The sequence below is a fragment of the Sphaerodactylus townsendi genome, linkage group LG15, assembly GCF_021028975.2.
Source record: "Sphaerodactylus townsendi isolate TG3544 linkage group LG15, MPM_Stown_v2.3, whole genome shotgun sequence".
NCBI lineage: Eukaryota > Metazoa > Chordata > Lepidosauria > Squamata > Sphaerodactylidae > Sphaerodactylus > Sphaerodactylus townsendi.
This window is the reverse complement of record NC_059439.1, coordinates 10,377,448-10,399,983: the sequence shown is the minus strand read 5'-3', so window position 1 is coordinate 10,399,983 and position 22,536 is coordinate 10,377,448. Positions and strand designations below refer to the sequence as shown.

The window sequence follows — 22,536 nt, the reverse complement described above, 5'->3', positions numbered from 1 at the left end:
GTAGTAGTAGTAGTAGTAGTAGAAGGAGGAGGAGGAGGAGGAGGAGGAGGAGTTTGGATTTATACCTCACTTTTCTATCCTGTAAGGAGACTCAAGGAGGTTTGCAAGCTCCTTTCCCCTCCTCTCCCCACAACAGACACCTTGTGAGGTAGGTGGGGCTGAGAGAGTTCCAAAGAACTGTAACTAGCCCAAGGTCACCCAGCAGGAATGTAGGAGTGCAGAAACAAATCTGGTTCACTCAGACACTTATGGAGGAGTGGGGAATCAAACCTGGGTCTCCAGATTGGAATCTACCTGCTCTTAATCACTATATCACGCTGGCTCTCTTTTAGCCCTGGAGTTTTGAATCTGAAAATAAATTTGATGTTCATATGTCTTGGAGGATTATTTTTTTGTCTCAAATTTCTCACCATAAATAGAAAACCTAAGGCTGAAAAGGCAAGCAAGGGGGGATGGAAAACAAAGTCTGAACATTGTTGTGAACAAATCCTAAACTGCACAGCTTCCGTTCCCTTGAACTTTTAGAATATTGAGCCCATCAGCTTTAACCTGGAAAAAACTGCAACTACTTCTTTCCTTCTGGGCACCCCGCCCGACTAAAAGTTAAAGTCTACAGCAGTGGAAGCCTCCCAGAGCTGATGGAAGGAGCAGAGCAGATGGCATGTTTTTGAAATCCACCCCCCTCCCCCCCCAGGCTTCTTGTCTAAGGTTGAAACCTCTAAGTGGAAATCTCCTAGGATTACAACTGATCTCCAGGTGACAGAGATTAGTTCACCTGGGCCGTTTTTTCATGGCAAAATTGTACCAATGGTAGCACGGGGAATATCCCAGTGCAGCCTGGAATTCTTCACGGCTCTCGAAGCTGCACTGGGTCTACCCCTGCATTGCATCGTCATTTCCCCTTTTCCCTGCAGCTTTCAAAAACTGCCGAATTGGAGGTTCTTTTGAAATGCCCCAGTGTGACTCCGCTTGCCTCTGTGTGCTTCCGCTGCCGTGAAAACACCACAGCAGCAGAAATGGGGCCATTTCTCCTGCCTCACCACTCTGGCCCACCCCACCAATCAATAGGCACTGGGTGTTTGACAGATTCGGTGCCCTCCACCCCCGCCCCCATTTAAAATCCATGTGCGTTTGAGACAATCGCTCCCCTTCCGTTCAGGGCACTTTCAACAAACACACACATACACACCGCTGTCTAAAATCCACGGTTTCTCCCTCACGCCCTGGGGTTGTGTGGAAACAGCAGGAACATTATGTACCAGCCCTGCCTCGACTTCCAGGAAGAACCAGGGAGCCGTGTGGAGTCAAAAAATGGGGGGAAAGCACCACAGCACGTAAGATCCCCAGGGCATTATGACCGTGCAAAAACGACCCTGGAGCAAATGGCTGCTCTGGAAGGTGGGCTACATGGCATTACACCCAAATGAACTCTGTCTTCTCCCAAACCTGCCCTCCTCAGGCTCCGCCCTGCCAAAAATCGCCACGTTTTTCCCAACCCAGAGATGACAACCCCATTCTTTTCAGGGTTTGAACACAAGTCTGGCTGCCCTAGTGCTGTTTTGGAAATATTCTGCAACTCTGCAAGAATACTGCACTTCTCAGAACGGTCAAGTCCGTTAATCCCGCTTAACTTTGCAGTGTAGACATCTCAGGAACACAGAAATTAAAAAACCAGGTAGTTCTGGAAATAGCTCCCTCTCATAAATCATGTGCTAACCTCTTTAAAAGTTGCCCTGTTGTGCTATTAAGTTTCCCAAACGATGTTCAAGACTCTTCTCCTCTGCGGCAACCCCATGAGTTTCTCCACTAAGACATGTCCTAGCCCAGGGGTGGCCAACCTATGGTGCTCCAGATGTTCATGGACTACAATTCCCATCAGCCCCTGCCAGCATGGCCAATAACAGTTAGGGTTGCTAACTCACATTCAGGAGATTCCAGTTCACTAACTTTGAACTAATAAAAGCAAATATTATGCTTGATCTCCCAGGGTGTGGAAGTGGGAAGAGATTAGACACCAATCCTGCCTTTTCAGAAGTGGGTCGTATGTCTTCCCTTTAGTTATTTACTTCATTTGTATCCTACTTTTCTTCCCAAAGTGGCTTGCATTGTTCCCTCCTCTATTTTATCCTCAAAACAACCCTGGGAGGTCATAGGCTGGAAGCACGTGACTGGCCCAAGATCACCCAGCAAGCTTCCAGAGCAGAGTAGAGATTTGAACCCGCGTCTCCGAGATCCAAATTCTAATAACTATGCCACATGGGCTCTTTCTTACTTCACTAAGCACAGCTCTCTGTCATTTTCACCAACCTGAAAAGAGGAACATGAAACACAAAGTCCACAGATCCACTCCCTCTGCCTATAACTGAACAGAACTAGTTGATTCCTGTGTCTAGGAGAGACTTCAGGATGCTGGATGTCTAAAGGAGATACACGATGCTGGTTGAAGGCATGAGCTGTGGACCAGGGCACTGGCCTCAGCAGGGCTGCCAACTGGCCTGGAGAAAGATGTCCTGTGCCTTTAATGGAAGCTTTTCATGGCATGGAAGTAAATAATACATAATTATGCTTCTAGTAATGGGACAGGGCATTTCACCCAGGCCAGCTAGCAACCCTGTCCTCAGTCCAAGCCTCACCTTAAGCTTGAAGTTCAGGACTACTGTTCACAAGCCCTGATCTCTAAATCTCAGTTTCCAATCTGTAATCTTAGTGAGTTAAAGGCCAGCTGCCTACAGAGCACTTAGAAATAATATTTCTAAGGATGTCCAGCTGGCTTCCACAAGGGCCACGGCTTTTTAAGCCAAAGCTCTCTACTGAGATCAGGGCCCTGCAGGAGTTGAGTAGATTCCACAGGGTCTGCAAGACTTTTCTGCCAGGAGTTTCCAACCAGCCAGCTGGCTTGACCTGCTATCATCACTGGCCTCCCATGGGCGCAATAGGGGGGTGCGTTTCCACCATTTGGATCTTCTTCTACTGTTTATTATGTTGTTGATGACTGTTTGACTGTATTATGTTGTTCGCCGCTCTGAGCCCTGTTGGGGATGGCAGGACATAAATGTGAATATAAATTGTAAAATAAGTAATACACTAGAATGTTCAAGTAATTCCCAAACCCTTGAAGCTCAAGGCTTTGGGGAAGAGGGATCGACTCTGATCGGGAGAATCAAGTTTGACTTCATACTCCTCCACATGAGCGGCACACTGTTATCTGGACAACTGGGTTCACACTGTGACTAGCCCAAGGTCACCCAGCAGGCTTCATGTGATCAACCCCAGATCATTAGATGAGAGACCACCACTCTTAACCACTACACCATGCTGGCTCACAATACCACCAGTCTTTCTTCTCTAGCAGTTGGCCAACATTCTCTGAAGCCACCAACTTGATTGGGCCCCTCTATGGTTTTCAGAGACATTTAGACCCCTTCCGCACATGCAGAATCATGCACTTTCAATCCACTTTCACAATTGTTTGCAAGTGGATTTTACTATTCCGCACAGTAAAATTCAGCTGCAAGGTGCATTGAAAGTGGATTTTAAAGTGCATTATTCTGCATATGTGGAAGGGGCCCAATTCAATGGACCTGGGCAAGCTGCTGCTTACATCTCAAACCAGCTGCTTCTTATGTCAGGACCATGCCTGTCAGTGTCTTGATGTCTTGCTATGTGTGATTTGCAATTGTTTTCCTGTTTCCCTCTTCCCTTCCTAGCAATCTCCCAGCACCAACACATCTTCAAAGAGGTGTGAAAGGTTCCCAGGTACTTTGTAGTAGACACTGTAGTGGATATTTGGTGTGGGGCGAAACGGGGGAATTAAAGGATATAAGTCCTAGATCTGAGCTCTCTAGCTCAGATCCTGCTTTACATTGTTACTCTTCGCGTCACCCGGAATAAACTGCTTTTGGACTTTTCTACGGTCTCTGTTATTTCCACGTTCAAGAGTCTGACATCTTACACCTCTACAGTTACAGACACCTATTTGTCATCCTTGGCAGAAGAAACAGCCTCGTCCATAAACTTTAGCTAGGATGGCTGGGCCATAAATGCAGCTTATGAGATGATTCACTGAGGGGGGAGCAAAAAAATACTGGCTTCTACAATGGTGTTTAGACAAGGCAGACAAATCTTCCCATTTGGGGCTCTAACTGTGCAGGAGGGGCTGAGAACTTAGTCTTGGACTACTCTCTCCTCAATATTCTGGAATTGCTTCTCCTGGAAACTGGCCCGAGACTGCTGGGCTGACAACAAGCCAGGACTGCTTCGTTTTAATCATGCTATGTGCAACTGCGTAGAAGGGAAAAACTCCTCCCACTGGAAAAGCACATCTAGATCAAGGGAAGCTGTACCTGCCAAACTTTCTCCCATCTATGCAACTATTAAAAGGCATGCCCAAGACTGAATCAACTCCTGCTGACTGCTTTTCGACTGGAGAAATGCATGCTGGAGCCTGCTATTTTGCACAGCTGCCCTCAGCTCAAATTACCTACAGGAGGGGCTTGTTTATGAAGTCCTGAAGAGGCCCTTGGTTTCTTATGTGCACACACCTACACGTACCCACAATCCCACTTCAGAAGGGGCTCGCGCTCCCTTGCCCTCTGGGACTGAAAGAAACTGCTGTTGCCAAGGAGCTGCCAAAGCCACCCAGCCAGCGGGGCAACATTTCAGCCCTCTCCAACAGGCCCGGGCAGTGCTTCCAATCTGCTGCCACTCCTACCCAGAGCAGAGCAGAGCAGAGGGGGTTGGGCAGAACCACACAAGCTCAATGTTGGAAGGACTGCCTGCGAGTAACTGGGAATGCCGAGCAGGCAGAGAGAAACTCTGTTGACGTCTGTGAGAACGACAGGGTGGAAGGCAAACGAGTTACAAAACAAGTGAAGCGAAAAGCTGCACAGTTTAAGCTTACAGAAACTTAAGATGAAGAAGGGTGCATAATGACTGTTCAAAACTGAACATCTGCATGACCGCACAGCGAAAAGCTGCTGTAATATAGAGGCTCGTAGAGAAATGGTCAGCTTCCTCGTAAAACAAGTCACATGGTCTCTTTCCTCAATGAGCAGCTGGTCTCCCACCCGCCTCCCTCTGAAAGTCATTAAGTAGTACACATCCCTGGGCAATGTTGACTTTGGCTAAGGGAAGAGATAAAGTGCAGTTGTCCCTGGTTGTCCCAGAAGTCACCTTTACTCCTCAATTTTGTTTGGCCACAACACCCCCTCCCCACACAAACACACACATCCTCCCTTCTTCCATAGCCTGAAGCATTGCCCACTTTCACACAACTAACAGCGAACCCAGTATTTGCTATTGTCGAAGGCTCTCACAGCCAGACTCAACTGGTTGTTGTGGGCTTTCCAGGCTGTGTGGCCATGGTCTGGTAAATCTTGTTCCTAACATTTCACCTGCATCTGTGGCTGGCATCTTCAGAGATATATCACAGAGGGAAGTGTGTTCTCTCTGTGATACACTTCTGAAGATGCCAGCCACAGATGCAGGCGAAATGTTAGGAACAAGATCTACCAAACCATGGCCGCACAGCTTGGAAAGTCCACAACAATCAGTATTTGCTCTTTGTACCATCTATGCACAGTTTCATTCAGGCTACCTGCATCCTACCGTTGCAGCAAATGTAAGTTTCCAAGGCCGCAGGGGCGTACCTAGGCAAACTTGCGCCCAGGGACAAAACCTGAGTTTGGTGCCCCCCGCCTGGCGTATGGGCGGCCACCCTCCCCCACCATGACCAAACAATGATTTTTTGTACCAGCTCACAAAACACCTCCCACTCCCAGCAAAACATACATGGCTCTCTCCCCACCAACTCTTTTCCTAATTTCCTAATCACAACAAGCCTATGAGGTAGGTTGTTAGCCTGAGAAACAACTCCAAGCCAGTGCAAGTGGGTATTAAGCATGTAAATCTCTCACAAATCACCCTCAGAAAACATTTACCAAAACAAAATGTCAGCATCATCTCTCACAAAACACCTCCAGTGGAATCCACCCCCAAACAGCATAACTTTCAATGGTGTTTAAACTAGGGAGCTCAGATTCTTCTTTTAAATCTACCTTAAAGGGAGAATCTGCGGTCCACGGTTAAAACAAAATTGAAAGTGATGCTGTTTGGGGTGTGACTTCTCCCCCACCCTGAAACAGCATCACTTTTGAGGGTTGGAGATTCAGATGAAACAAATAGCAGATTCAGCTGGAATCTGGGCAAATTTGGGCACATTCGGACAAAAATTGTCCAATTATGTCCTGCCCAAATGTGAATGCAAGGTATTTGGGTTTTTTGGGGGGGTATTTTTGGTGTTTTTTCGGCCAGCAGGGAGCGCATTTTTAAAGCTAGCAGCACCATGATTTCAGGGCATCATCCAGAGACTGCCCTGATGATACCACCCAAGTTTGGCGATGTTTGGTTCAGGGGCAGCAAAGTTATGGATGCCCAAATGGAATGCCCCCATCCCCATTGTTTTCAATAGGAGCTAACCTGAGATGGGGGCTACCCATTTGAGGGACCATAACTTTGGTCCTCCCGAACATAACTTCACCAAACTTGGGTGGCATCATAAGAATAGTTAACAGATGATACCCCTTGAAACCTTCTTTTGGGTGTCACTTCTAGCTTTTAAAAAAAATACACCCCTTCCAGGCATCCCAAGAAATTTGCCCAAGATTCTTTGTTTTGCAGTGACTTTGCTCCATTGTAGCTAATGAGGAATTTCTGCTAGCCTTAAAATGCGCCCCCTGCAGGCCGGAACGTGAAAAACACTTAAATTTTTTTAAAAACACACAAACGACCCTGAAATGTTGGCGCCCCCCACGTGACCAAATGGGGGCGCCCGGGGACATTGGGTACCCCCTGTCCCTAGGCAGGAACGCCACTGCACGGCCGTCCCCAAGGTACATTCCCCAGTTTTCCACCCAAGCATCATGTTTGATGGAACTCTGCTGATATTCCTAACTTCCACAGTCAAATGGTGCATGTGTGCATGCTGAATCCACACATTACACTTTTACATGTTCTCAGATATTTTAAGCACACCTTAAAATATATATAAAGGGTGTTGGTGATAATCTCTGTTTGCAAACACCTGTAACATACAGATGTGATCACCGTGTGTGCATTAACTGGCAAACCTGGCTCCCCCCTCCAATAATATATAAAATGGCCCTGAGGGCAGGGAGGATAAAGGGGCTAGTCAAATTGATTAGCGTGCCTGGCCAGAGCCAAAGAAAAAGGCAGGCGCGCTCTGTGTCTAGCACCACAGGGCTCCATTCAGTTGCCTGGGTCTTCTGAGAGTCATGATTAAGTGCAGGTAGATTCTAATCTGGAAAAGGGGGGTTGAGTCCCCACTTCTCCACCTGAGTGGCAGAGACTTATCTGGTAAACCAGATGTGTTTCCACATACCTACATTCCTTCTGGATGACCTTGGGCCAGTCACAGTTCTCTCAGAACTCTCTCAGCTCCACCTACCTCTGTATCTGTTGTGGGGAGAGGAAAGGAAAGGAGCTTGTAAGCCACTTTGGGTCTCCTTACAGAAGAGAAAAGTAGGGTATAAATCCAAACTCTTCTTCTTCTGCAGGAGTACCTTTCTTCCTTGTGATCTGGAACGCCTGGACTGGATCATGCAAATCTGAACTGTTAGCAGCGGCTCTTTCTGTTGGTGCAAGGAAGTATCCTGGGGGGCAAGAGGCCTCTTCTACCAGAAGAAAGCGCTGGTGCTAATGGAACAGATTTCTGGGGTTCAACCCCAGTCACTGGATTTCTCGTCAGTCAGCTGATGCTGTGGATGCTCCTGACTTGGGTGGGGAAGGTTTAAGTTGACAGCCTTCCGACTCTATCATTCTATCTAGATACCCTGGGGAGGGGGGGGGGAGGGAATCTGCAGGTGATTAAACATCTCCCTTGGTGCTTGTTATTGCTCAAAATCTCCTGTTTTTCCCAAGGGGCAGGCATGGTTACATATTTACCTACAGCTTTTTTTTCTTCCTACCCGAAGAGGAACAGTCAATTAAGAGAGATTCAGGCAGAAGGAAGCGTCCGTTGCCACCCGGTTCCCCCAAAAGGATTATGCAAACACCGGCAGTTTAAAGCAAAATAAAACGTCTGTTTTCTGTATACACCAACCTATCCGCAGTGGACTCCTAAGCCTGTTTCCCTGTCTCGGAATATTGCCCTGAGCCTTCCTGGTTGCAAACTCAGGGGGATACAAATGGTTTAAAACTCATCTGGTTGATTCCCTCCTGGGTAAAACAAACACACACCAAATCATCACCTTAAGCATGACGTGAGTGGCACGCTGCTGCTGTGTAAGTTTGCTAAATACTAGTCAGGGGCAAAACAGAGGACAATGGATCTAGAGGGGGCAAAGTGGAAATTTTGCCCATATTCTGAGGATAACACCCATTTTCTGCCCCAAGTAAATCACTTTTCCAACTTTGCTCTGAGGAGGTCCCTTTTAGAGCTTAGCAGCAAACATGCTAGAGTTCGTCAGGAACCAATCCAGAGAGTAAGTCAAAGGCTTCCACAGCCTGAATCAGCTAGCACAGGGGTGTCCAATTCTGGCGCTTCAATGTTCATGGGACTACAATTCCCATCAGCCACTGTAGCCATGAACATCTGAAGCACCAGAGTTGGACAACCCTAAACTAGCTGATGTAGGTTCTGCAGGTTAGATGGCTGTGATCTCCTAATGTTTTGCCTGCATCTGTGGCTGGCATCTTCAAAGGCATGCCACAGTAAGACTGGCCATGAAGAGAAACGCACCTTACTGTGACATGCCTCTGAAGGTGCCTGCCAAAGATGCAGGCAAAACGTTGGAAGCAAAAACATGACAGGACCACGGCCACATAGCCTGGAAAACCCACAACAGTCACCAGATAGTAAGCACTGTTGGATGTAAGCAAGGTGAGTCATTAGAGATCAGTCACTGGATCTCTCATAACTTTAATGTCCACAAGTAAGAGCTATTGGGAGGAGGGGAGAAAGACAAATCTGGATTCTCTGCGAGTGTGGATCAACCCCCATGCCATTAGCCCAACAATATGGCCTCCCATCAAAGCTTCTATTTGGTCCCTGAATGGCTGCAACCTTGTAAGTACAGGCAGATCAATACAAAACACTCTGTTCAGTTTAATAATACACCTGCCTCAGTAACCAGGCAGGATAAGCTATTCCAGAGTTAATGAACAGAGCAGCCAGAACAAAGCCATCCACAACGGAACGGATCCTTGGTGCGCCGAGTAAATTACACAAGAGTCCCTGCTTGCATCTAGGATGCCAAGCACAAACTTCACGTAAGGTGAACTATAAGCAGCTTCCTTTGAAAACTTGCCCCCATAGCTATAATGTTCCAGTCTCATAGCAAGTGATAAAGTCTCAACCCTCTACCAATGGCAAGCCACACAGTTCTGTTTGCCGGTAGTCACTATCACCCCAAGCATTTGCTTAGTGACTACATGAGTGAGTCAGCATCCAGTTACCAATAATGGTCTTCCCACAGGTGTTATGCAATAAAAGTCACAGTTTTAAAAACCAAGCAGGAAGAAAGGAGAATAAGATACTCAACGTTGGGAGAAAAGAATATAAAGTACAGTGGAGGCAGGGTAACCCTTGGTGCTGGTGCAAATGCCACTCATGCCGGCCTAAGGAACATTTATGCTGGTGCACAGAAAAGGGACAGAAGGGCACAGTACTAATGCAAACTCTGTGTGGTGCAAAAGGGGGTGGACCCAGGGCAGCAGCCAATATTACTGGGCATGGGAGCGCCCACTTCCCAAAGTGAAAACTTTCACCTGCCAAAAAGGAGGTGCAGCCCAATTGGTGCAGGTCTCACACAAAGTCCTGATGTGCATAGAATGCCAACCAAGCTCTAGGTCAAGGGAGAGGCCCCTTCCCCCAGAATCAGTGGCTGAACTCCCAACCTTAAAAAAACCACCAATAAGCTGCCAAACACCATAAGGCAGGGTGCATGGCCTGTGATGATGTCCATCAGATCCCCAATCTCAAGAGAAAGATGGGGTGACACTGGTGGTAAGGACCATATGACAGAGGAGGGGGAAAGGTAGTGGTAGCGTCGTCAGCAGTGGCCAGGAGACACATCAGATCTGGGGACTGAGAGGTTTGGCCAGCACCACCTGGATGTTCTGAAAGGAGAGGCTTGTCCCTGGCTGTCAGGTTCCATCACTGCTCGGTTGTCAGCCCATCCGAGCAACCCCTTGAACTCCCAGAGGCTCCCCCCAAAATCTGTATGTGCCTGCTGTCACTTTCAGAAGGGCTTTGACAGGTGTGGGAAGACCAGGGGAGCTTTGGGCCACAGGAGGTACTCAGTGGCTTCTGGTCTCCTGGGCAGTGGCGTAGCGGCCAAGGGAACGGGGGTGTTATGTGACGCACCGGGTACGCGCTGGTGCAGGAGCGTTCTGGGGCATGGCAGGGGCGCACGCATGCCCCGGGTGCAGTTTTCCCTCACTCCAGCCCTGCTGCTGGGCAGTAGGGTATGAGGGGCCAGGTGAAAGGCAGTGGTATTCTTGGGGGTCTCAGGTTTCATAAGCTGGCATAGGCATGACTTAGCCATTGTGGGGCTTAGCATGACCTGAGTTTGGAAACCCCATTCTCAGGGATGAGAGGCTGGGGCTGTTATAAGCAGGTATTGCATGGGTATGGTAACAGCCATATAATTAGACATGTTGGTTGCATGTCTAGCCCGGTGGTTGACCTCGCTAAAAGAATTCATGGTCTACAAACAGGTGACATTCAATCTAACCAATATAAATAATCATCTATAATATGGATCTATCAGGAAGTCAAAGTATGTTGGAAGAAACTACAGTAGAATTAAACCTAGGCAGAAAGGTGAACATATTCTATGTGCTACTGTCCAACTGCTTCTAATATCCAGTTTTTGCAAGCAGCTCAAGATTCAAGAAAGTTGCTAATAGTCCAAGGTGTTTTAAATCAAAGACATTCCTAAAATCTGAATATAACTTTCAACCATTTTGCTCCACAAAGTCTGATAAGAATTGGCTTGCGGTAGATGTCAAGATTCCAATATCTGAGAATTATCATGCACTGAAGAACAGTACACTCCTATCTGGGATGGTCGTTCTCTTCTACCGAGCGTACAGCTTTGGGAGGGCACACATGGCACAGTAATGGGGGTAGCCCCCCCCCCCAGTCAGATCAGTTGAATCAACCCTGGCGATCAATGGGGTGACAGATGTCACAGCCAGATTGCATCATACATATCTGAAAGAGTTGGGGTTTTTTCATATGCTGCCAGAAAGATCAAATTGGAAATGACCCAGCAATTTTTCGTTATTGGATGTAGAGGTTTGGTGTAATTCTATTTTTGTTTCAAGACTGTAATTTTAATTTTAACCATATTTATGCATCTTATTGTATAAATGTTTTGTCTAGGTTTTAGCTTGTTTGCAGATTGTGATGGCCAATGCCATAAAATTTTCTACTACTAATATCCAAGGAGTACCTCTGCCCTATAATCCCTAAACCATGTATTATTGTACATTTGCTCAAATACATCTTCCACAATTCACTCTGCTGTCCCACACCCTGGGTCTATATTCTGTTCAAACATCTTGTTTTGTTTAAAGTCTTTCTTAAGCAAACTTATGCATAACTGTAAGTTAAGTATTACTGACCAATTTGGATATTCATAGCACATAAGGCAAATTCTTTTGTTGGACTGTTCACACAGACTGTGTAAACTTTCAAGTTACACAGAGTTCTTCACCTAATGAAACGGAGCACATTTGAAGGTCTGCATATTCTGGCACTAATGTAAGTTGACTAACAAGAAAGTCTGCCCTACCCAATGTAAATGTATTCTATGATACCAACACAGCAGCTTATCTGCTGCTATTTCTTTTGACCTGGGTCATAAACAGTGCACAAAGACTATCACAATATGAGCCCTTTCAGCTGCATTCAGCCTGAACTGCAAATGCGCTTGTCCAGTAGTCACAAGCTTGCAAAACATCACCCGGCAGGTTCATGAGGTTGATAGTTTCTAAAACAGTTGCTGCTCTACAGGGCGGCTTCTGCTTCCTGTTTTCTCGTTACAGAAGAACCACCACGGGAAGTGAAGGGACATGCAGAGGCACAGCCTCCCATGCTGCAGAAAACGCAACCCAACACATGGAAGACAGATCTTAGCTTACTTTCCTCGGTTGCCGAGCAAAGCCCGAAACTTCTCACGCACAGGCAATATTCTACAGAAAGCAGGCAATTGCAAGAGCGGTAACTTCAGGTGTCCCATGATCTTCTCCCTAAACTTCAAAGCAGTCAGGTGAATTAGGTGAAGTTTTTTTATTCGACAAGGAAATTGATGCTAGGAAAAGGCTTTATAAAACTACGGGAAACCCAATCCAGAGCTCCTGACAGCAGGACACAGCACTGCTTCGGCGCCACCCCAAGGACTTCTCGGTGATGCAGGAAAACAACAAACAAACAAACAAATAGGCTCCTCGTTGTCGAAAAGCCCTCCATTGGGCTCTATGGACTTAGGCCATCCAAAAGGGTGGCAAAAGTCCAAACACCGGCACTGGCGTTCTGGCAGGAATGGATGGAAGCCAATTAATGTTGGTCCCACCTCCGGCCATGCCTCCGGAACACCCTGGTTATGCAAGCGGGGGTGCAGGAGTGCCATCATGGCACTCCGCACTGTGTCTGCCCACTGTGGAGGACTGTAGTGGCCGCCCTCCAACGGATTTGCCCCTCCACTGGATAAGTGCCCTGGGGAGGCCCACTCCACTGACACAGTCCCATGCTGCCTCCCCCCGTTTTGGGCTTTCTGACTACTTTTGACTATTTTACAAGGTTTTTTATATACTATATTTTAATTTGCAAAGTCCTCCACACTCACTGCTTTTTTTAAAAAAACTTGTAAAATAGTCAAATCTCTATTATTTTGTAAAAGAGGAACGAAGTTGCTCTAGGTCACACCACTCCTTGGCTCTGTACTCATCACCACCAAAATGAACTGGGAGCCTGAACAGTTTGAGTTCCATCCACCTGAGTGACACCAAGCAGCCAGATACTGGAGCCAGCCAAACATTCGACCCCTCCTCCAGCCAGTTTCTGCAGCCCTGGGCAGGCAGCAAATGCACCCATGCCTTTGTTGGGTCACAATCAACTGTTCATGGGCTGCATTTAACTTGGTAGGTCAAAAGTTGAACAGACTTGATATATCAATATCCCTGCTTTCCCACAAATATGTATAATATTTTCCCCATCCATCCACTTGTTCAAGTGCAAAAGCACATACTTCAAAGATAAAGGAGAGAGGGCTGAGTGGCTTGAATTTCAGGTGACTAACTGCTCTAATAACCCGCCCCACCCTTCTTTCCCACCACTGACAACTAACATACGGGGGGGCCAGCAATAAGAGGGACAATCTACCTTCTAGACCAGTGGTGGCAAACCTATGGCACTCCAGATGTTCATGGACTACAATTCCCATCAGCCATGCTGGCAGGGGCTGATGGGAATTGTAGTCCATGAACATCTGGAGTGCCATAGGTTCGCCTCCATGGTTCTAGACCACGGGTCAGCAACCTTTACCACCCAAAGAGCCATTTGGACCTGTTTTCCATGGCCCCAAAGACCTACCGAGCCAGAGCCTCCGGTTCGGCCCCTCCACTCACCTTTCCTTCCAGTGCTGCTCTGGAGGGACACGCCCACACTACCCTCCGACCTACAGGCCATGTGGAGCTGCAGTATAAGGCTGAAAGAGCCGCATGCGGCTCCAGAGCCGTGGGTTGCAGACCCCTGTTCTAGACCTTTTGAAGAACTTCATGAAGACAGGGGAGGACATGAATAGAATAATAGTTCTAATGTCTACACGTCACTAGGATTCTAGAATAGTGAACTTTTCCAAGTCTTGGTCCTGGAGGACTCAATGCGCACATGTGCAGGCATTTGTAGAAAGACCTGCTTCACACGTGGCAAACTGTTGGTTCTTAAGCAACAAAGTTGCCCAACATTTGTGAAATAAAGGTTCTCATTATCAAAATAACAAAAACAAAGCATTTAATTCTGAAAAGCATGCTATTACCATAGATACAAACAAAGCCAAACAGAAAAAAATACAGATATAAATAGAACTCTAGAATTTTTTGTAGTAGCTGAGAAAATTCTCTACAATATTTCTACTCCCAGTCTGCTTTTGAGAGCAGAAGGGGCTTTTTGTACCCCCCACTCCAAGACCCCCATTTCCACCATAACTGCTTTCTATCTTTTTCACTGCTGTACTACCTCCTTTCTCAAGCCCTGCTGAGGACAGAATTTGTGCATTACATGAGGATCGAGATGGAGGGTGGGAAAATCAGCTCCAGACAGCAAGTCACGGATAAAACTTGAGTTTCAGGTGAAAGATGTCAAATCCTTCTCATTTCTGGCTTTCCTCCATATTCTTTTCTGCTGAATGAGGCTGTTAGGGTAGCCCTGTGAACTCATGTGACTTTTCCTCTATTGACACAACAGCCGTAATAAGCAAAAACCAGCTCTGCCTACAGAACCAGTTTCAATACTGGTGCCTTGACAACAGCAAGAACCAACTTCCTCTCTGAGAGCTAAGAGTGCTAAACCACAGTGTGACTCCAGGCACTGCGTTTACATGGTGGACTCTTCTCCCCTGGAACTCAGTCCTGGGCAGCCCAACCGGTACTATCAAGAATTCAATACCCCCTTTTTTGGAAATGACTGACCTCCACTGTTATTTATTTAGATTTCAACCCACTGATTGAGAGTTTGAGGCAGATAACAACCAACCCAGTAAATTAAATTACTCAATATACAAAATTCAGCATGCACTAGACTAGCACAACCTGGCAACCCATAGGCAGTTTTAGAATTATTCTGCAAAACACTTTTGCTTGGATTTTGGCAAGTCTCTGGGGGGAAGAAAAGGAGTTCCTTAGCTGCTTCTCTCCTGCAACCACCCAACAGTCTTCTCTCCTCTACCCCACCCTAAAACTCAGCAGCCACTTCATGCCTGCAAAACACAGGCCACATAGTCTCCCTTTCACTGTTGTATGTACACACATCCAGCAGACCTCACGACATCCACCCAGGAGCACCAAACTGCTTTCTCACCCACAAAAACCACTGATAAGCAGAACTGTTTTCCATCTAGCACCTATCATGGAATCGTTCCATGTAACTCATGTGTGTAAGTCATTTTTATCCTAGGTTTCCTTCAATGAGCTCAGGGTGGAATACGTGACTCTCCTTAGCCCACTTTATCCTCCCAACAACCTTATGAGGTTGATTAAAGTTGAGAAAGAGGGTGCTTGTGACTGGCCTACAGATTACCCAGTGACTTTCTTAGGGGAGTGGAAATTTGAACTCAGGTCTCCTTGTTCTAATCTAACCTGACACACTACCCAACTCTCTGCTCCAAAGCCCTCTCAGGTACCCACTCAAGAATTGGAGTGATCCTTTGTGTCCCCCATAACTTTCCCATACACACAGCACTAGATATTATGCAGCAATATTCAATCTCTGTTGCCAAGGGTTAAAAGCAATTCATATTATTTACCAGTAATACATTGTATACTGATTAGGGAAGGCAGTATGGCCTTGCCTGATCTCGTCAGATTTTGGAAACTAAGCAGGGTCAGCGCTTGGAAGGGAGACCACTGAGGAAGACTGCAACGGAAGGCAATGGTAAACCACTTCTGCTTCTCACTTGCCTGGACAACCCCTTGCCTGAGGTCGCCGTGCTGACTGTGACTTGACGGCACTTTACACACACAATATATATACTGATAATAGATACATATTTATGTTACCTGATATAACATAAATGAATGTGTGATATAATCTATATTTCTATCTAATAAATAACATCAGTTACTATTATTATTATTAGGATTTATTCCCTGTCCTTTACTACAGTCCCAGGGCGGGTTACAATATTCTATGGTCAGCCACATAAGAGGCTAAATACACACAAATTGATACATATTTATGTACACATGGTTCTAATATCCATGCATACACACCTGTCTAATATACATGTATATCTATCCATCTTATACACTATATAGGTGTGTATTTATGCAGATACATACATATATAACATAAAGGTAAAGGTACAGGCACCAAGTCATTACTGACCCATGGGATGACATCACATCACAACTTTTGCTAGGCAGACTGTATTAACAGGATGGTTGGCACTGACTTCCCCAGTCGTGTGTGTATATACACACACAACACATACACACACCTCCCCCACACACAACATGACATTATCCTGCAATATTTTGCCTCCGTTTCCAAGTATCAAAAGCAATGAATATGATTTATCAGCAATATCTACTATGGAGGGAAGGCAGAACGTTATATTTTACTACAGAAGGCAATGTGTGTGCGTGCAATATTTAGCCTCTGTTCCCAAGTACCAAAAGCAGTGCATATTATTTATCAGCAATATATACTATGTAGGGAAGGCAGCATGTTATATTTTAGTGTGGAAGGAAGGCAGTATGTGTGTTTAAGTGTGTGTGTGTACATATACACTTATGTATATATCTCTTATGTATATATACACTTACACATCTTATACACACACAGGGCTTAGAACTCAGGACTAGGATCTCGGAGGCCCAAGTTTCAATCTCCACGCTGGGCAAGTCACCCCTCTCAGCCTAGCCTACCTCGCAGGGCCGTTGTGAGGATCCAAGAGTGACGGGCAGAACCTTGCAAGCCACTTTGGGGAGCAGGGCATGCGAATGAAATAAAGATGCACGCATCGTAATGTGTCACCCTTATCTAGGCTCCTAGGCACAGCCGCGCCTGCACATGCCAGAACGACTCCTCTCCCGGCCCGCCACCCCGGCAGCCCCATGGCCGCCACCCATGGGTGCTCCTTTCCCCTGCCGCCCTACCTGGAACTGCGCGGCGGGCACCATGGGCCGGTACGGGGCGGCCCCGGCCGGGCTGAGCCCCCGCAACAGCCCGCCGCCCGGCCCGGGAGGCAGAGAGGAGGCTGCGGCGGCCACCCCGGGGAGGAGGGCGGCGGGCGGCGGGACCCCCGAGGGGGGCGGCGTGAGGGAGAAGCCGCCGCCGCGGGCAGCCATTGAGGACAGGAGACGGACGAAGAGGCCGCCTGAGGAGCCTCCCGCACGCCCGACTCAGGCGAAGGAGGAAGCGCCGACAAGGCAGGCGGCTCCCGGCCCAGCTCCGCCTCCAGCCCGCCCCGAACCGCCGCCCACGCCCGGCCCTCAGGGGAGGCCTCAGGGGCCGCCGACTAGGCCCCGCCGCCATGTTGGCTCCCGTGTGTGGTAAAAAAGGCCACGGCTCGCCGTCGCTGCCCGATTGTCCTCGAAGGGGCTTGCTGCTCGCCTTCCGTTTAGTTTCACAGCGACCTTGTGAGGTGGGCTAGGCGGGGTAGAGTTCACCCGAGGCGAATGATGGAGTTCTGCCTCATGAATGTTTCCTCGGTGCCATTCTGTGCGAGTTATTTTGGTCTTGAGCCTATGTAAATAAAGACTAGTTGTGGATAGGATTGAGCTGCGGAATTACTGAGCTCCGACTCAGGACAGCTTGTGTTTAAATGAGTGTTCTCACAGAGCAATCCTATTACTGAGCTCTGGCCCCTTCCGCACATGCAGAATAATGCATTTTCAATCCACTTTCACCACTGTGAAGTGGATTTTGCTATTCCGCACAGTAAAATCCAGTTTGAAAGTCCATTATTCTGCATGTGCGGAAGGGGCCTCTGACTCACCTAAACTCGTGCTCAAATAAGTATTATTACAACGTAATCCTATGCAGAGTTGCTCCGATTTTATTCCTACACAGAGTTGCTCTCCGCTCTTCATTGAAATGAATGGGTTTAGGCTGGAGTAATTGTGTAATGGTGACCCCCGGGGCAGTTTGGTCACCATTGTGGCCTGTGTGGAATCTAATCTATGGAAACAAGCTTTAAGATTAGGGTGAGGTTTGTAGCTTTTTCACCTCAATCAACTGCCCAGCCATTCCCTATCTGCCAGCAGGCTAAAATTAGCAGAATGTGCACTGGCCCTGCTTGGTATTTCCTGCTGTAACGTTAGTTTTTTTAATTTTATTTATTAAATAGGGAGTCAGGAAAAGGTCTAGTGCCTACTGTCCTTAACATCCTCTTACTGTACTATGTTGCCCTTTGGGGTTTGGAAAAGGGAATAGCAGACTGGTTCTGTGACATACCCTTGTTACTTTTTTTAAAAGTTGCTTTCTTTTGGCTGCACATTCCCTCCACCTTTAATTTTAACAGAGAAGAGAATACTTGCAAAAATCAACAAAATACAGGAATATTACTTCATCATGAACTCTTATATCTTTTGAAAGTGAAGGCAAGAGGGATTCACACAAGATCAGTCATACAAGATGTGGACAAAACAGGGCAAAAAGTGGATAAATTCAGGCCTTAATAACTTTATTCGTTAGGAATAAAATTCCTTAATATAACAAACCCCATTAACATTATAACCCAACTCTAAGGAAATCAATAATATTAATTTGCATTTACTTAGTTCTCTAGGGTGTTCAAAATGTTCTACATATATTGTTGTGTAACCCCTCTAACAACAACAGAATTCAGCAAGGCTTGAAAAAGGGCAGATGTGAATAAGACGCAATTCGACAAGGACAAGAGCAGAATCCTACATCTGGGTAACAAAAATGAGATGTACATATACTAGATGGAGGATACACACTTCTGGGTAATGCTGTGTGAGCAAGGTCTAAATGTACAGGTGGACCTTAAGCTGAATATGAGCAGTCAGTGTGATACAGTGACAAAAAAGGCTAATGCGATTTTGGGGTGTATCAACAGAGGCATAGCATTCAAATCACAAGATGTCATGGTCCTGCTGTACACTATATTGGTCAGGCAGTACCTGGAGTACGTTGCGCAGTTCTGGATGCCTCACTTCACACAGGATGTGGACAGAATGGAGTGGATACAGAGGAGAGCAAACGAGTATGATTCGGGGCCTGCAGACCAAGCCCTGCAAGGGAAGGCTGAAGGACTTGGAAATATTCAGTCTGGAAAAGAGGAAGTTGAGAGGGGACATGATTGCTGTCTTTAAATATTTGAAAAGCTGTCCCTTAGAGGAGGGCAACAATGGACAGGACTCATAGTAATGGGTATAAATTACAGATGGAAATACAAGCTGGACATAAGAGGAAAAATGTACAGTGAGAGTAGTTCAGCAGTGAATGGGCTGCCTATGGAGATGGTGAGCTCCCCTTTTCTGGCAGTCTTCAATCAGCAGCTGGACGAACACTTGTCAGGGATGCTCTAGGCTGATCCTGCATTAAGCAGGGGGTTGGACTAGATGGCCTCTATAGACCCTTCAACTTTATGATTCTAACCATTTACAACCCAGTGCAGATTGTGAAGGCGGCTGGGGACAGCAGGGGTGCTACACTGCCCCGCTGCCTCTAGGGAGAAAACAGCAACCCCCCTCCCCATCTCTAGAAAGCCCTCCACTGAGGCCAATGGACCCATGCCACCCAAAACATGGCCACAAACCCTGGCTGGAAGTTGACTAATGTCAGCTCCTCCCCCAGGAATGCCTTGGCCCACCCCTGCCCACACTGGATGCCAGTTCAGCTCTGCTGCAGCTGGGACTTCTGGCTTTTGCAGTGGCGGGGATTTGAGTGGGTGCCTGCCCACATACCTGGCCCTCCACCAACGCATTTGCCTGTTGTGCCGGCTCTTTAAGTAGGTCCATCCCCCTCCCCTGGATTGGGCTATACGTAAATCAAATGAGGATATAATAGTATGTATGTCTATACTGTAGATAAGGGGATCGACTTCCCTAAAGCCCACTAGTAAATTTGTGGCAGGACATTTTTAATTTGCACTTCCAAGTTCATAGCTCAGACAGCACATGCTACCAGACCTCAGATGTGCACAATATATAACAACCCAACACGCAAAGGTCAGAATTATGTTTCCAAACCAATATTTACCTGTCAATTCGCATGCACGGTGAGGGAACATTTGCAGGGAAGAGTGTTCAGATCTTCCTATCTTATGTCTTGACTAAATTTGTTTTTCTCCTTGCCAGACCCCAAGATTAGAAGATTCCTGTCTTGCAGGGAAAAACGAGACTGGGAAAGGTAGTATCTTTAGGGGGAAATCAGTGGGCATGAGGGTTCAGTGCATCTTTCTCTTTCCCCATCGTACCCTGTATATTCCCCCAAATCTGCACTTGTATTAACAACCACAAGAGTTTAAGAAACATGGAGTTGCTGTTCTCACATTGAGAAGACAATCCCAGTTATGCACCCTCTAAGCCTGAAGCGGCAAAACAAAGCAGCTGCACAGGCTTAATTTAAACATGAGGTTGCTGAGTTAAAAGAGCTTTCGGGTGGGACTTTAATTGAGCTCAGGATCTCATAGACGCTGGGGTTCAAAACATGAATTGCAGCTGGACATGCTTCATTACCACAGCAGAACAATGTCTGCTGGGGCTGCTGACTCTGGCATGCAAGCAAAGCGCTTATACTTGTTTTGTGTGAGTTGCAGCCACAGTTTAAGTGAGGTCGCGCGCCTGTACAAAGTTATGTAAGGAAAGTCTTGTGCCTTGGTAGCCTAATATCTAAACTGGGCTGCTGTATCAAGCAATGAGGTGCACTCAATTGTCTAAGAAGCACACCTACACACTGGGACATACATATAAGCCCCCACTTTAGCAGCGCTCTCTTTCATTTGCGCACAGAGGTACCAGATCTGAGAAAGGCACATAAAGGCCTTGACATTTGGAAAACACCTGCTACAAGAACATGGAAACACACCTAGTTTTTATACACACACACATAAAATCATCCCAGAAGCAAACAAACTTGGTATCAATACAGAACTATTTCACACTTTGAATGCCTCCCTATGGGGGCATTTGCTGCAGTAAACACTTCAATGTGAAAGTGTGAAGCAGAAATTGTCCCTGGATTGCCACCTGCTGCGTAAAGTGTGAAGTGGCTCCCAAAGAGAACAGCTCATGAAACAAACACATGCATGGAAATGCTGAAAGAGAAATAGATACACAATTATCACCACAAACGCACATGTGCACCCGCCCATTTCAGGTGAGTACAAACAACAAGATCTCGGAAGCATCCCCTCGTACAAAACTCTTGCAGCCCTTTCCCTCCGTAGCTGATGTAAAAAGTCAAGCACGTTGGGGGAAACACCTGCTTCTGCAAGATCTGAGGGTCAGCTTCTCAACAGAATAGCTGCTAGGAAAATGGTTCCTTAGCACTGTTTATTTAGTCATTACAATATTAATTCCAGGTTTCAGTTTCACATGATATTTTAGTCTTGAGGTTTAACATTTCAGCGCAAGCTTAATGGGTGAGGCCAGTGAGCCTCCAGCATAGCCAGGAATGGATGCCTCAATTGTCTTTCTTGGCAAAGTTTATTCACATCAATGCATTGTCAAGGGCTTTCATAACTGGAACCGACTGACATAAATGCGGGTGAAACATTAGGAGCAAAAACTACCAGACCACAGCCACACCGCCTGGAAAAACCAGGACAGCCAATTGATTCACATCTTTAGGTGGGTTGTGCATTGCTATGCGAGTCTTAAAAACATACTGCAGCATGTCAAAAAGTATTTCGGAGCAACACGCCAAGATTACTTTGCTCAAGGAAAAGACACTGAAAATAATGTATCGCACCATTTGGTCAGGAGGCATTTGAACCCACAGGTAGAGGGAAACAACCCAACTACGTAGTAAGCCAGACCTTGGTGTGGTCTTGAAGCTGGTATGGCTTGGGATTTACTCACAATAGATTTGGCATTTTCTTATAGTCTGTACCATTACACAGAATATTTTTTTAGATTACCATCACCACATGGGAAGTGACCTTTTCCATTCTACCTAGACAAAATCACTAAGCAACCAGACCTTTATTAAGCTGTTTAGATCTGCAGAAGTGAGCACTGACTCATAAAAGCTCATGATGGAATAAACACCTTCAAGGTACTACTGTTTGTTTGTTTTATTTTGCCTGCTCATGGCCAGTGATCATAGTCTCCTCTGCGAAAGCAAGTGACTGCAGCCATTTTTCCTAAAGGTGAAATTTGGCTGCAGGGACGAATTAGGGAAAGTAGGCAGCAATTTGAATTTGATCATAGATACAGAACAAGTCAGAGGGCGGGGAGTTTCGCGAAATGGGGTTTAGCAAGGAAAAGCGGGAGGAGAGTTTCCCGAGTTGTTGCTGCTGGAGAATCTGATCCAGGATGTGTAGCTCCGGTACCTTTAAAAAATGAAAAATGAGTCGACTTGTTTTCCTTGTGAACTATTTGTAAGGTCTCAACAGAACAGATATTACAAAAAGCAGCACGAGTCTCATGTTCTCACCGAAGGAAATAAAACTAGATTTCTCACTGGGAGATTTCTCCAGCAGCCTGTAAAACCGGCATTTAGAATAAAAAAAAAAAAATTGAGCACAGGCTGTACAATATTTTGCACGCAAAAGGACCACAGTGGATTGTTTTTTGTTTAATACAATGGAAAAGAAA

General features: G+C 46.5%; 1 protein-coding gene across 1 annotated transcript in view; it reads right to left on the bottom strand.

Moving 5' to 3' along the window:
- The window catches only part of SMARCD2 (SWI/SNF related, matrix associated, actin dependent regulator of chromatin, subfamily d, member 2), a 35,907-nt gene extending 18,736 nt beyond the window's left edge, over positions 1-17,171 (bottom strand). Inside the window, exon 1 of the mRNA XM_048517388.1 lies at positions 16,903-17,171. Coding sequence (XP_048373345.1) covers positions 16,903-17,094 — 192 coding nt within the window. The 5' untranslated portion in view covers positions 17,095-17,171. The remainder of the gene's footprint in view (positions 1-16,902) is intronic.
- Between the last annotated feature and the right edge of the window lie 5,365 nt (positions 17,172-22,536).